General features: G+C 44.6%; 4 protein-coding genes across 4 annotated transcripts; 2 read left to right on the top strand and 2 right to left on the bottom strand.

Moving 5' to 3' along the window:
* Nucleotides 1-307: 307 nt before the first annotated feature.
* Nucleotides 308-1,045, bottom strand: LOC138369181 (uncharacterized). The gene has a single exon (XM_069332121.1). It carries the CDS (start codon nt 1,043-1,045, stop codon nt 308-310), a length of 738 nt encoding a protein of 245 aa, XP_069188222.1.
* A 1,609-nt stretch (nt 1,046-2,654) lies between these two features.
* Nucleotides 2,655-7,093, top strand: LOC123762537 (uncharacterized). Its single transcript, XM_045749036.2, has 4 exons — nt 2,655-2,742; nt 4,325-4,500; nt 4,843-4,940; nt 5,700-7,093. The coding sequence occupies exons 1-4, from the start codon at nt 2,655-2,657 to the stop codon at nt 5,902-5,904; spliced, it is 567 nt and encodes a 188-aa protein (XP_045604992.1). The 3' UTR covers nt 5,905-7,093.
* On the bottom strand, nt 6,956-11,501 carry LOC138369180 (uncharacterized). Its single transcript, XM_069332120.1, has 4 exons — nt 11,391-11,501; nt 9,917-10,092; nt 9,179-9,276; nt 6,956-6,968 (listed from the first exon to the last, which is right to left on the bottom strand). Exons 1-4 carry the CDS (start codon nt 11,494-11,496, stop codon nt 6,956-6,958), a joined length of 393 nt encoding a protein of 130 aa, XP_069188221.1. The 5' UTR covers nt 11,497-11,501.
* Nucleotides 11,502-13,077: 1,576 nt separating this feature from the next.
* On the top strand, nt 13,078-13,554 carry LOC123762536 (circumsporozoite protein-like). Its single transcript, XM_045749035.2, has one exon. The coding sequence runs from the start codon at nt 13,078-13,080 to the stop codon at nt 13,552-13,554; it is 477 nt and encodes a 158-aa protein (XP_045604991.2).
* Nucleotides 13,555-13,824: the final 270 nt, after the last annotated feature.

Below are 13,824 nucleotides of genomic sequence, written 5' to 3'. Positions count from 1 at the left end.
TTGAACGCCGGCCTGCATGAAGCGAGACCGTCGCTCTACCGTCCTGGACTGGAGTCGTACCTCGTAACAGCCATCGGGACAGGATTCATCAACCTCATCCACTGTCCACTGACGAAACCTGTCCATCCTTCAACAATCATGAAGCTTTTGTTTACATTTACTCAACAATTGATGAGCTCCGAAGCCCTAAGAGATTGTTTACCATGATAACAGCCCTGGAGTGCGAAGTCTGGAAGCTCAGAAACGGTTTAGTAATTGTATACAAAGTTGCCATGATTGAGGAATGGTGTAAAGAGTTAGGAAATGATTACGTATATGGAAGCCTGGCCCCGGGTTTCCTGGCCTCGGGTTCCCTGGCCTCGGGTTCCCTGGCCACGGGTTCCCTGGCCTCGGGTTCCCTGGCCCCGGGTTCCCTGGCCCCGGGTTCCCTGGCTACGGGTTCCCTGGCCCCGGGTTCCCTGGCCCCGGGTTCCCTGGCCACGGGTTCCTTGGCCACGGGTTCCCTGGCCTTGGGTTCCCTGGCCTCGGGTTCCCTGGCCCCGGGTTCCCTGGCCCCGCGTTCCCTGGCCTCGGGTTCCCTGGCACCGGGTTCCCTGGCCCCGGGTTCCCTGGCCACGGGTTCCCTGGCACCGGGTTCCCTGGCCCCGGGTTCCCTGGCACCGGGTTCCCTGGCCCCGGGTTCCCTGGCACCGGGTTCCCTGGCCACGGGTTCCCTGGCACCGGGTTCCCTGGCCCCGGGTTCCCTGGCACCGGGTTCCCTGGCACCGGGTTCCCTGGCCACGGGTTCCCTGGCCCCGGGTTCCCTGGCACCGAGTTCCCTGGCCACGGGTTCCCTGGCCACGGGTTCCCTGGCCACGGGTTCCCTGGCCACGGGTTCCCTGGCCTCGGGTTCCCTGGCCACGGGTTCCCTGGCCTCGGGTTCCCTGGCCTCGGGTGAACAGGCCAGACAAGTTGCCAAACCTGGCCACACAGCATAACTGTAGCGTGCACGGTGACCACACACACCCGCTGCAATGTGCTCAGTGTCTGCATAATTAACTATCATACTCTCGTGCACATACTAATGTACTCTAGTACTGACTCACACACACACACACACACACACACACACACACACACACACACACACACACACACATGCAAAGATTATGAGGAGGATCAAGACAGAGGAAGATAGTATGAGGCCACAAGATGACCTAGACAAACTGAAGGAATGGTCCGACAAATGGCTACTAAAGTTCAACCCAAGTAAATGTAAGGTAATGAAACTAGGGGCAGGAAATAGGAGGCCAGACAGTGGATCCCGAATGGGAGATGAAGTCCTTCACGAAACCGACAGAGACAAAGATCTAGGAGTTGATATCACGCCAAACCTGTCTCCTGAAGCCCACATCAAAAGAATAACATCTGCGGCGTATGCGAGGCTGGCTAACATCAGAACTGTCTTCAGGAACCTGTGTATGGAATCCTTCAGAACCTTGTATACCACATATGTAAGACCAATCCTGGAGTATACGGCCCAAGCATGGAGCCCGTACCTTGTCAAGCACAAGACGAAGCTGGAAAAAGTCCAAAGGTATGCTACTAGACTAGTCCCAGAACTAAGAGACATGAGTTACGAGGAAAGGCTGCGTGAACTGCACCTCACGTCGCTGAAAGACACAAGAGCTCGGGGAGACATGATCACAACATACATAATTCTCAGGGGGAATTGACAGGGTAGACAAGGATGGACTATTTAACACGGGTGGTACACGAACAAGGGGACACAGGTGGAAACTTAGTACCCAGATGAGCCACAGAGACATTAGAAAGAACTTTTTCAGTGTCAGAATAATTAGTAAATGGAATGCACTAGGAAGTGATGTGGTGGAGGCTGACTCCATACACAGTTTCAAATGTAGATATGATAGAGCTCGAGAAGCTCAGGAATCTGTACACCAATAGATTGACGGTTGAGAGGCGGGACCAAAGAGCCAAAGCTCAACCCCCGCAAGCACAACTAGGTAAGTACACAAAGGTAGAACAGAGGAGAATAACATCCATCCTTTTCAAGATCTAAATTGTTACAGTTGAAGCATCATAGACTTCATGAATTTGTCTGTATTTCTCATTACTTCACCGTAAGCAGTAGTGACAACTGTGTATCGATCGGAGCAGCATCCAGGTCCACACGGACAAGCATTATGAGGCTTCGAATCCCAACAACATATACTAATACAATTTAAGATAAATTAACTGAAATTCTCTTTAAAACAAATAAGCATCTAATTTATACAGTATATGTTTTGTTTTTTGTGTTTTAAATGGGAGTAAATGCGTTATAAAGTTTATGTATTGATAATGTTGAGATTTTTATTATTATTATTATTATTATTTGAGACTTCGTAAAGATTTCATATGGATACCATGTATATATGCATAATCCTGTCCTGTCTAGTGTATAATGTACAATCATGTCTTAAAGTATAATGCATAATCCTACCCAATTTATAATCCTGTTTAATGTACAATGCATAATCCAGCCTAATGTGTAATGTATTATCCTGTTTAATGTATAGTCATATATAATGTAATAAGCTCTATAATGGCCTGGCAGGAGATCTCTAATTTTGTTTTCGTAGCTGAGGATGCGAGCGTGTGTGGTCATGGTGATGGCCGCAGCAACACTGGGCGGCGTGACGGCCAAGCACAGGGATAAGAGATATATTTACATCAACCCAGATGTAAACATGAGACTGGGTGAGTCCATTGGCTCGTGTGGGTGAGTCCTATGCCCCACTAAGCTAAACTCGGCCGACTATTGTATACATTACAGCAGTAATCCATTGTTTCTCCTCACTAACTCAGTGTTGATGAAGGCTAAGCTACCCAAGAGGTGGCACGGGCATGAATAGCCCGTAAGCTCATAGTGATGACCATGGTTGCTATATATAGCAACCCGTCCTCGGGTGATGTTCATCGAAACAGCATTTATTGCAGTCGGTTCAGGGTCGATTCGACCCGAGATTGAATCCCAGATAGGGTGAAACGTGTGGACGCGTTAATTACCAGCTCGTCCTCATAAACGATGGCCATACGGTCGTTAATTTAGCTGTAAGTCCCCCACTGTTTATGTGAAAAGCTTTACACAAGACTTTCAGTTGATTACGTTCGAACCACTTTTTCTCGAACAGTGCTTCGCTTGCTTACTGTGTTCAAATCGCACGTGAACTCTAAACACTTCACCGACGTCCTACAAACACAAATAATTAGCAAGAGAACCAACACCTAGACTAACTTATCCTAGACCTAACTATACAAAATGTATGCAGGCGATGAGTCACAATAACGTGGCTGAAGTATGTTGACCAGACCACACACTAGAAATTGAAGGGACGACGACGTTTCGGTCCGTCCTGGACCATTCTCAAGTCGATTGTCACAATCATCACAATCGACTTGAGAATGGTCCAGGACGGACCGAAACGTCGTCGTCCCTTCAATTTCTAGTGTGTGGTCTGGTCAACATACAAAATGTATGATATATATTAATACTAATATTCAAGAAATTACCGATTTTGGTCTCAAAATACAGCAACATATACAAGTAATTCTTTTTTGGGAGTTTTTTATCTTCGAAAAAAACCGGGAATGAACAAGTTATTGGATATTTTGTGTGCTTGCTTTGATCAGATTTAAACCATGTTGCTAACCATCACATTAGTTGTATGGAAACGATTGTTAGTTGCAGATTTTGCTGCAAATTCCGTCTCATGATATACATCGACTATGTGAGTATACATACTGTTTAGTTAGCTAATAATTGAAGCAACAGATGGGAATTTCCCACCAACAGGTGAGCTCGACTCATACAAGTCTTATCGGGTCATAAAATTATATTCAGTTTACTAGACGAGTTTCTGAAATATCAGCGCAATCAAGTCTGTCTTCTGACATGCACCGTGCAGCTCTATATAAATTAATTAAATAAATTAATTAAATTATAATTATAAAATCTCAGCTGTGTAAATTATCTCAGCTATGTAAGTTATCCAAGCTTCATAAAAATATCCAATATTATGCAAGCTATTTATCTGTCTCTATTACTGTTGTTTTATGTTTTATTACTGTTGTCGCTATTACTGTTATTTTAGTAAATATTACTGTTATATTAGTAGCTATTACTGTTGCTTTCGTAAATATTAGTTATTTTAGTAGCTATTACTGTTGTTTTAGTAAATATTAGTTATTTTAGTAGCTATTACTGTTGTTTTGGTAAATATCACTCTATTTTTGGCAAATAATACTGGTGTTTTGGGTGAACATCATTGCTGTTTCGCAGGTTTCCTCATCAACTTGCCAGTGTCGTTGGCCATCCCAACACTGGCACCTGTGAACGGACGCTCCTTCGACCTCAGCAACACCATTCAGAGCGAGGTGTTCCCAGAGGACCTCGCCTGGGAGCCGGCCTACGAGCAAGCCTTAAGTCGGCTCACAACTTACTTTGCTCATCTCGAGGTCATTACTGTTGCAGTGTTGGGTTTTATAAGCGCCTTGTGTGTAAGCGACATGGCTCTGGTGATATTAAGGGGTAGTAGCAGTGAATGTAGGCATTTGTGAATGACTACAGAGGTACTTTGCAATACACATATCATTTGGACTCAAGATCTTATTTATAACGGTCGTTCAAAAGATGTTCTGACCAGAAACACTGGAATAATATAAGACAGATATCGACAATTAGAGAATAAACATAGCAGAAGTCCTTTACATTAAATGCACTCATATTTTTTATGTTATTTTGAATTAAAACATTTAGGTAAGTAGTAACAAAAGCGTAACGTGCTTTACTCTCTGCAGTTGCCAACGTTGTCGTGCCAGGAACGATTCATATGTGAGGTGACTGCTGACCCGGAGAGTCTCTTTCCCATCAGCCAGATCTTCATGAAGGAACTTAAGTAAGACAAGGAATCTTGTCAGGTTTTTTATTATATATATATATATATATATATATATATATATATGTTGTTGAATATGACCGAAAATGTAAGATTAATAATTCTAACACGAATTTTCTCAATATTTCTTATGTTTTTCTTCATTGTCGGTGGTAATAAATTCTCCAAAATTCACTTTTTAATTTTCTGACGCCTGAACGCGTTTCGTAATGCTTATTACATTTTCAGTAATGTAATGAAAATGTAATAAGCATTACGAAACGCGTTCAGGCGTCAGACAATTAAAAAAATAATTTTGGAGAATTGATATTTTTATTACCACCGACAGTGAAGATAAACATAAGAAATATTGAGAAAAATCGCGTTAGAATTATTAATCTTACATTTTCGGTCATATTCAACAACATATGTTTACAAGAAAGACTGCTATCAAAATATATTAATATATATATAATATATATATATACACACATTATATATACACATTACTTTTTTAGCATACAAATACATTTCACATGAATAGTGTCAAAAATTGCCATTTCAGATGAGTAGAGTAAAACCTATATACCTCTCACATGAGCAATCACATAAATACTGATTTTCGTCATATTTTTAGTAGCAACATTAAAGTACCTTCTGGAAAACGAAAATTTCGAAACCATGGCTAATTGCTCACTCTGCTGCAATGTGTTTAAATTTTCACTCTACTGTTCCTAAGGTCCCAAAAAACTCTAAATCTAAATCTTAAATCCCCTACAGGCTTCTGAACGGTCCTGTGGACACTACTGAACGGTCTCTAATGTGGCGGTACATGATGGCGGCACGTGAGGGCTTCACTGCTCCGGTTGACAAGTGTGCTCTGTCCTTCCCCAGCTGTCCGCTGTCGGCCCAGCGAGTTCTCAACATGCCCGTTCTCAGAGTCTGGCAGTATGTTTTCCCCAAACTGGATATAAAACCACTTTAAAACCTATTATCGGAAACTAATGCAAACTGTGCAGTCTTCTGCTCCAGTTCTCCTTTGGCTGTCTAGCCGGTTCTCAACACCAGTTAGTCAACACATTTTCAGAAAATTTCATTTAGAACCATTTAAAGGTGATAACTTTAAACAAATTAATTATTAAACAAATTATTCAAACTGTTAAAGAAGCGTAGAGTACTAGTGAGCAGAGGTCTTATGTAAACTAATGACAGTCAACAGTGAACATTAAATTTATATCAGTGATGTGATTATGTAATAAAAACCTAATAATGAGATTTTACTACTTGTACTACTCTAGTCATTATTGTCATTCCGAAAGTAATTTCAAGCACTGAAAAATTGCATTGGTCTGACATATTGGGTAAACATGGTTCGATAGGATTCCTTACACAAGTTTCAAAAAGCCGTTCTTTTGTTGGCCAACCTGGCATATGCCGCTGATGTTATCCTCTTGATGTAGGCTTCGGGGGACTGGTCTGACGTGGCCTGCTCCCTACACCTATCTTCATTACATTACATTTGCTGGGGTTAAACTCTAACAGCAAGTTGTTAGACCATTCCTGCAGCTTGTCCAGGTCTTCTTGAATCCTCAAGCTGTCCTCCTCTGTCTTAATCCTTCTCATAATTTTGGCATCATCAGCAAACATTAGGAGGAATGAGTTTATACCCTCTGGGAGATCATTTACGTTTATCAGAAACATGATAGGTCCGAGTACAGAGCCCTGTGGGACTCCGCTGGTGACTTCACACCACTCTGAGGTCTCATCCTTCACTATAACTCTCTGCTTCCTATTGCTTAGGTACTCCCTTATCCACTAGTGCGCCCTACCAGTTACTCCTGCCTGTTTCTCCAACTTATGCACCAGTCTCTTATAGGGTACTGTGTCAGAGGCTTTCCGACAGTCTTTGTGCTACCATGCACTCACACTTCATTGTACTACCATGCACTCACACTTCATTGTACTACCAAACACTCACACCTCACTGTACTACCAAACACTCACACCTCACTGTACCACCATTCACTCACGCCTCGTTAACCACCAATTCTACCATATACACATTGATACAGAAAAGTCAAATAAAACTGATATTTCTTGTCATTAAATTTAATTGTGTTCAACACTGTGTACACTGAATGCAGTAATATTTGTTCTAAAAAACCACACTGATAATTATGTTTACACTGCAAGCAATACTGTCCATTGTATGTATATTTTATTGATTTTGTTAATAAAAGCAAGTTCTGTACTGTATAAATTTTTATTGAAAACCTAAGAATATTTCTCACTGAGTCCACTGCTCAACTCCGGTCATTTTTATTAAACAAGCAAGTGTTAGGTCTCGACAAGGGCTGACCTCGTCAAGGGCTGACCTCGTCAAGGGCTGACCTCGTCAAGGGCTGACCTCGTCAAGGGCTGACCTCGTCAAGGGCTGACCTCGTCAAGGGCTGACCTCGTCAAGGGCTGACCTCGTCAAGGGCTGACCTCAACAAGGTTCATTAAGGTCGGTTCTTCATTCACGGGGTGAAGGGTCCATCCTCCTTTCACAGGGCGAGGGAGGTGGGGCTGGTCCCCTCATTGATGGGGAGACAGACAGGCTCCTCTTCTCGTGGATGATAGGAAGAGCCAGGCGCCATCTTTCCACTTAGCTTCTCTGATCTTCCATTGTCTTCAGTACTTTAGTAACCAGTTCTGGTTCCCATAAACCTGGTAGCTAGGCCTATATTGTGTATATAGTGTGAATGACAGGCAGAGCTGTCTTGCTCAAATTCAAAATACCAAATAAGAACGGAAACACAAATTAATTATACATTTTATTTCGTAGTTAAAATGCAAAATACAAACTCCATATTCATTTCAAAGGTTTTTATTAGCGTGTATTCCTTTCAGAATTCAAAAATACATTATCTTGTAACGCCCCCGACACATACATAGTGTGGCGACGCTAGATGCGTCCAAGGCCAGGGTTTATCAAGCACTAACGCCTCCACTTACGAAGCCTGTACATCTTTCAACGAACACAGCGAATTTCTTCCCATTTATTAAACAATCTATGAACTCGGAAGCACATGCAAGGTTGTTTATAACAATAATAACCATTGATTACGAAGTTTCGAAGTTCCTAAACTGTTAGACCAAGCCGCCACAAGGGTTGAAAGATGTACAGGTTTCGTAAATCGTTGCGTAAATTCCTGATGAAAGCTCTCTGGTTAAGGTTCTTCGTAAAGTCGTTTTGTTTCAGCCACATGTTATTGCGACCAGTGTTCTCTGTCTCTTATGCTCCAGCAAGTTATCCCTGTTAGTAAAGCTGCAAGTGCAATCTGGAAGCGATGTATTTCCAGACTTTAAGGACGGACATGTTTATGATGCGGTGGTGCGCCAGGCCGCAGCTGGAGTAGACATCGGCGCAATGGTCCGCGGGCGCCGCGAAGCCCTCGCGCGCAGCCGTCATATAGCGCCACATCAACGACCTCCGGTTCATCTCCACCGGCCCGTATATTTGTCTGGGGAGGAAGGGTTGTTGTTATAGATTCAGCTACTCGGAACAAGTTCCAAGTAGCACGGGCTATGGTGAGCCCGTAACTTACCTGGCACATGAGCGGGGCAAGAAGCACGGGTTATGGTTAGCCTCGTGGACAGGAGATGTCTCCCGTGTGGGAGGAAGGGTACACGGGCTGTTAGTTATGCTTCATCAGTGAGGTAAGGTGAGGTAGTTATGAGGAGAAAGCACAAAGTTAACATGGCTATATAGCACTTGGAAGGGATATGAGGGCAAGGAACTGGGATATGAGGGCAAGGATCAGGGATATGAGGAGGGAGAGAAGGAGCGGTGCCCAACCACTTCCAACATCAGGTATCGAACGCCGACCTGCAAGAAGCGAAGCCGTTGTTGTTCCAACCAGTCCAAGTGGGGGATATATGATGCTTTAATATGTAATTATTTATAGTTGATTCGTGAATAAGTATCAATATTTTGTATATATTTAATTACAGCATTTATATTTACATAATGTTGTTTTATATTTCAGCGTGTCAAGTTAAAAAACAGATGAGCATACTAACCTCAATATGTAGTGTGAATAATGTAATTCACTAGAGTACGGATCTTAATTTATCATTTAATAAATTTATTAGCCCAAATACACCGTCAATCCCTAGTACTCAATGTCTACCGCGAAGCTGCGAGCAAATTGGGTAATTGTGCGTGTATGTGTACGCATCAAAGTCTTGGAAGACATAGACTGTACTTATCATACCTCAGTTCCTTCATAAAGGCTTCGCCAATGGGGACGAAAGACTCGGGGGAGGCTGCCATCTCGCACAAGAGGCGCTCTCGACACGACATTAATGGCAGCTGTGGACGGAAAACAACATTAACAAAATTGAGGGAGCCATATGCAGACGAGGAGTCACAATAACGTGGCTGAAGTTATGTTGACCAGACCACACACTAGAAAGTGAAGGGACGACGACGTTTAGGTCCGTCCTGGACCATTCTCAAATCGATTGTGAGAAAGGTCCAGGACGGACCGAAACGTCGTCGTCCCTTCACTTTCTAGTGTGTGGTCTGGTCAAAATATTGAGGTAACTCACTGCTTGCCTGCATCTACCTGGCGACCGCCATTTTGACATTCACACAAAATATTATGACTAGTGACCAAGGAGAGGGAGCAGATTCCTTTCGGATTTATCAACTATACCGTCTTACACCCCTTGTTACGATGAGAAGACTAATGCGATGTGGCTCACGGCATCCTTAAAGAGACCATCATCACTTCCCTCCCATCCCCAACCACGAAGAGCTGGCAGTTCTTAAGTCAGTGTCCCCAACCACAGAGAGCTGACTGTCTTCAAGTATGGAACCCCCCCAGCCAGAGAGAGGTGCCAGTCTTCAACTCAGGCCCTCCCTTCCCCTCTACCACAAAGAGGTGACTGTCGTCAAGTCAGGGTCCAGCTTCTATAAATATCATTAATATTCCCGCTGCAATAATTACCTCAAGATGATCAAAGTAGAGACCCAGACGAAGCAAGGGCTCCTCGTACGCTGGCTCCCACAACAGGCCACCCGGAAGGACCTCGTCGTTATTCAGGCTCAAGGAGTCGAAGGATCTTCCAACCTCAGGTTTCAATGTGGGTATCAAAATGCTCATTGGTATAGTGAGAAGTAAAGCTGGAAAAATAATCCATTATTAATAGCCTTAAAACGAACACTTACACGTGTGAAGGACTGATCAAAACAGTCCAGAAGGAAGTAACCATCGGTGAACTAATTTACGTCAAATTTTAGGGGAAAAAATAATGTCTAGACGATCTTTCGTCTTGACATTAGACGAAAGATCGAAATTAGACGACATTATGAGAAATATTTCATATTTGGTCGTTGAGATGTAAGTCTTGTTCATAGTATTTACTTATACCTTGATGAGGCATTCAGGAGAATGCGAAAGACTTGGAGTATTTCAATTCCTTACATAAAATATAAGGAACAATATTATAACCTATAATTACAAGAAGAGATATAGATATGCTAGTACTCACCTAGTTGTGTATGTATGGGTGTGTGTGTATATATATACTATTTGTGTCTGCAGAATCGAGCTATTAGCTCTTGGATTGTGTATTCACCTTGTTGTGTCTCTGTGTACATGTGTGTGTGTGTGTGTGTGTGTGTGTGTGTGTGTGTGTGTGTGTGTGTGTGTGTGTGTGTGTGTGTGTGTGTGTGTGTATGTGTGTGTGTGTGTGTGTACTCACCTAGTTGTACTCACCTAGTTGTGTTTGCGGGGGTTGAGCTCTGGCTCTTTGGTCCCGCCTCTCAACCGTCAATCAACAGGTGTACAGATTCATGAGCCTATCGGGCTCTGTCATATCTACACTTGAAACTGTGTATGGAGTCAGCCTCCACCACATCACTTCCTAATGCATTCCATTTGTCAACCACTCTGACACTAAAAAAGTTCTTTCTAATATCTCTGTGGCTCATTTGGGCACTCAGTTTCCACCTGTGTCCCCTTGTGCGTGTTCCCCTTGTGTTAAATAGACTGTCTTTATCTACCCTATCAATCCCCTTCAGAATCTTGAATGTGGTGATCATGTCCCCCCTAACTCTTCTGTCTTCCAGCGAAGTGAGGTTTAATTCCCAAATGTGTGTGTGTGTGTGTGTGTGTGTGTGTGTGTGTGTGTGTGTGTGTGTGTGTGTGTGTGTGTGTGTGTGTGTGTGTGTGTGTGTGTGTGTGTGTGTGTGTGTGTGTGTGTGTGTGTGTATCTATTACGATTAACAAGGACAGACGTTGGATTACCGCCATAGCTAAATAACCACGAATAGATGATAAACCACAAAAATTTTCAAGGACAGAACAAAAGAATTTATAATATTTATATTCAGCCGTATACCTACACACCTGAACTCCATACCCCTCTCCCTGCACAACCTCGCACAGGTTCAGGCGAGGGGCAGACAAGGCCACTCACCCATCAAGGTCGGGGCAGTAGGGTTTATAAACATGAATCTCTTCTGTCTGTCCTTCCCGGCCGCCTGGGACGCCGCCGCCATCGCTACCACCACCGCCGCCGCCATCCACACCGCCCTCATTCTTTGTTGATGAAAGATAACAATGGTTGCTATTGGTTCATTCTTGAGGTGCGAGTGTGTGGGGGTGTAGTTGTATGGGATGTGGGTGTGTGGGTTGTTGATGTGTTGGGTGTGTTTGTTCGTTTTGGGGTGTGGATTTTGGGTTGTGGGTGTATGGGGGTGAGGGTGTCTTGGATGTGTGGGGTGTGGATTTTGGGTTGTGGGTGTATGGGGGTGAGGGTGCCTTGGATGTGTGGGGTGTGAGTGTGTGGATGTGAGTGTGTGGGTGTGGATGTGAGTGTGTGGGTGTGAGTGTGTGGATGTGAGTGTGTGTATGTGAGTGTGTGGGTGTGGATGTGAGTGTGTGGGTGTGAGTGTGTGTATGTGAGTGTGTGGGTGTGGATGTGAGTGTGTGGGTGTGAGTGTGTGGATGTGAGTATTTGGGGTGTAATTCTGCAGTGTGAATGAGTGGGTGTGAAAGCAGGAAGTAGGGTAAGCCTAAGCTTTTCAAATTCATATCAAGATTAAGTTAGCTACAATTCTTTGCCAAAACATATTCAAAGATATTTTTTCATTTCCTTTTTTCAATCCAAATCATTTCCATCAAATTTCTTCCCTTATATCCTTGCTGAGCCACAACAATGACATAGCTTACTGCCTCTTTCCCGATCATTATTTGACTAAATCTTCAAGACTTCCGCTATGGTCTAGAATATACATTATCATTACACCGAGCACAGCTAATAAGCAAAGAAAACGCTAAAGCAACCTATTAATAACATTTAAAAACTATATGGACTCACCTGTTATTAAATTACTCAAAAGGTCGAGGAAGAATCAGAGAAGGCGCAGGAGACAGTCTGGTCCAGGCGGCGCCTCACACACCAATGACTCCTCACAGCGGCCCTACGATAGCTTGCGACATTTAGCGTGTCGTGTGAGACATATCAAAACCAACGGTGTCACTGACCAACCAGAACAACAGTCTCTATCTTCATGTTTAAGTCTAGATACTCTCAGTAAGATTAGGTTTGTATAGGTCATGTCATTTTCAAAACTACGTGAGCAGCTGGCATGTGTAATTAATAGGATGAAAATCTTGCATACAGTGACGACTCATCAAGCGCAGGTTCACCTCAATACAAAACTAGACAAGTCTGGGCTGATCTCATCGACAACATAATAAATACACGGAATAAATTGGAGATAATTATCCATACCATTGCTTCAAAAGGTCCGAGGCAGGCTGACACAAGGGGCAACAGCTTCACACTCAACAAATCATAATGTGGGACAGACAACAAGAGAGACTTATTCAACCATAGTAATTAATACATGGGATTCGGTGACCAACTGAAGCAATTAATACAAACACAGTACCATAGGACAGGGGTACCGTGGGACAGGGAGGGACAGGGGGTACCATGGGACAGGGGAGGAGCTCGGTAGGGTTGTGCAAGGTACCCCTGGCAACACCGGTTGGTCACCGTTCAGAAAACGTTCAGGGCGGACTGTTTAATTAATTTACCTGTTTCATCACAGCCTCAGGTCAGTGTCCGTTCATGGGGGCCAGCAGCTGATGGTACCATGGGAGCCCCAGCAGGTGATGGTACCATGGGAGCCCCAGCAGCTGATGGTACCATGGGAGCCCCAGCAGGTGATGGTACCATGGAAGCCCAGGCAGGTGATGGTACCATGGGAGCCCCAGCAGGTGATGGTACCATGGGAGCCCCAGCAGCTGATGGCACCATGGGAGCCCCAGCAGCTGATGGTACCATGGGAGCCCCAGCAGCTGATGGCACCATGGGAGCCCCAGCAGGTGATGGTACCATGGGAGCCCCAGCAGCTGATGGTACCATGGGAGCCCCAGCAGCTGATGGTACCATGGGAGCCCCAGCAGCTGATGGTACCATGGGAGCCCCAGCAGCTGATGGTACCATGGGAGCCCCAGCAGGTGATGGTACCATGGGAGCCCCAGCAGCTGATGGTACCATGGGAGCCCCAGCAGCTGATGGTACCATGGGAGCCCCAGCAGCTGATGGTACCATGGGAGCCAGCAGCTGATGGTACCATGGGAGCCCCAGCAGGTGATGGCACCATGGGAGCCCCAGCAGGTGATGGTACCATGGGAGCCCCAGCAGCTGATGGTACCATGGGAGCCCCAGCAGGTGATGGTACCATGGGAGCCCCAGCAGCTGATGGTACCATGGGAGCCAGCAGCTGATGGTACCATGGGAGCCCCAGCAGCTGATGGCACCATGGGAGCCCCAGCAGCTGATGGCACCATGGGAGCCCCAGCAGGTGATGGTACCATGGGAGCCCCAGCAGATGATG

The sequence above is a fragment of the Procambarus clarkii genome, chromosome 27 (genome assembly GCF_040958095.1).
Source record: "Procambarus clarkii isolate CNS0578487 chromosome 27, FALCON_Pclarkii_2.0, whole genome shotgun sequence".
Lineage (NCBI taxonomy): Eukaryota > Metazoa > Arthropoda > Malacostraca > Decapoda > Cambaridae > Procambarus > Procambarus clarkii.
This window is presented reverse-complemented; position numbering and strand designations above follow the sequence as displayed.

Bases quoted from the DNA above. Each gene is read 5' to 3' on its own strand.
- LOC138369181 (XM_069332121.1), bottom strand. From the start codon at position 1,045: ATGATAGTTAATTATGCAGACACTGAGCACATTGCAGCGGGTGTGTGT.
- LOC123762537 (XM_045749036.2), top strand. From the start codon at position 2,655: ATGGCCGCAGCAACACTGGGCGGCGTGACGGCCAAGCACAGGGATAAG. The intron at 2,743-4,324 runs GTGAGTCCATTG...GCTGTTTCGCAG, and splicing joins AGATGTAAACATGAGACTGG to GTTTCCTCATCAACTTGCCA. The intron at 4,501-4,842 runs GTCATTACTGTT...TACTCTCTGCAG, and splicing joins CTTACTTTGCTCATCTCGAG to TTGCCAACGTTGTCGTGCCA.
- LOC138369180 (XM_069332120.1), bottom strand. From the start codon at position 11,496: ATGGCGGCGGCGGTGGTGGTAGCGATGGCGGCGGCGTCCCAGGCGGCC. The intron at 10,093-11,390 runs GTGAGTGGCCTT...TTATTTTTCCAG, and splicing joins TACTGCCCCGACCTTGATGG to CTTTACTTCTCACTATACCA. The intron at 9,277-9,916 runs GTAATTATTGCA...TTCCGTCCACAG, and splicing joins TCTACTTTGATCATCTTGAG to CTGCCATTAATGTCGTGTCG.
- LOC123762536 (XM_045749035.2), top strand. From the start codon at position 13,078: ATGGGAGCCCCAGCAGGTGATGGTACCATGGGAGCCCCAGCAGCTGAT.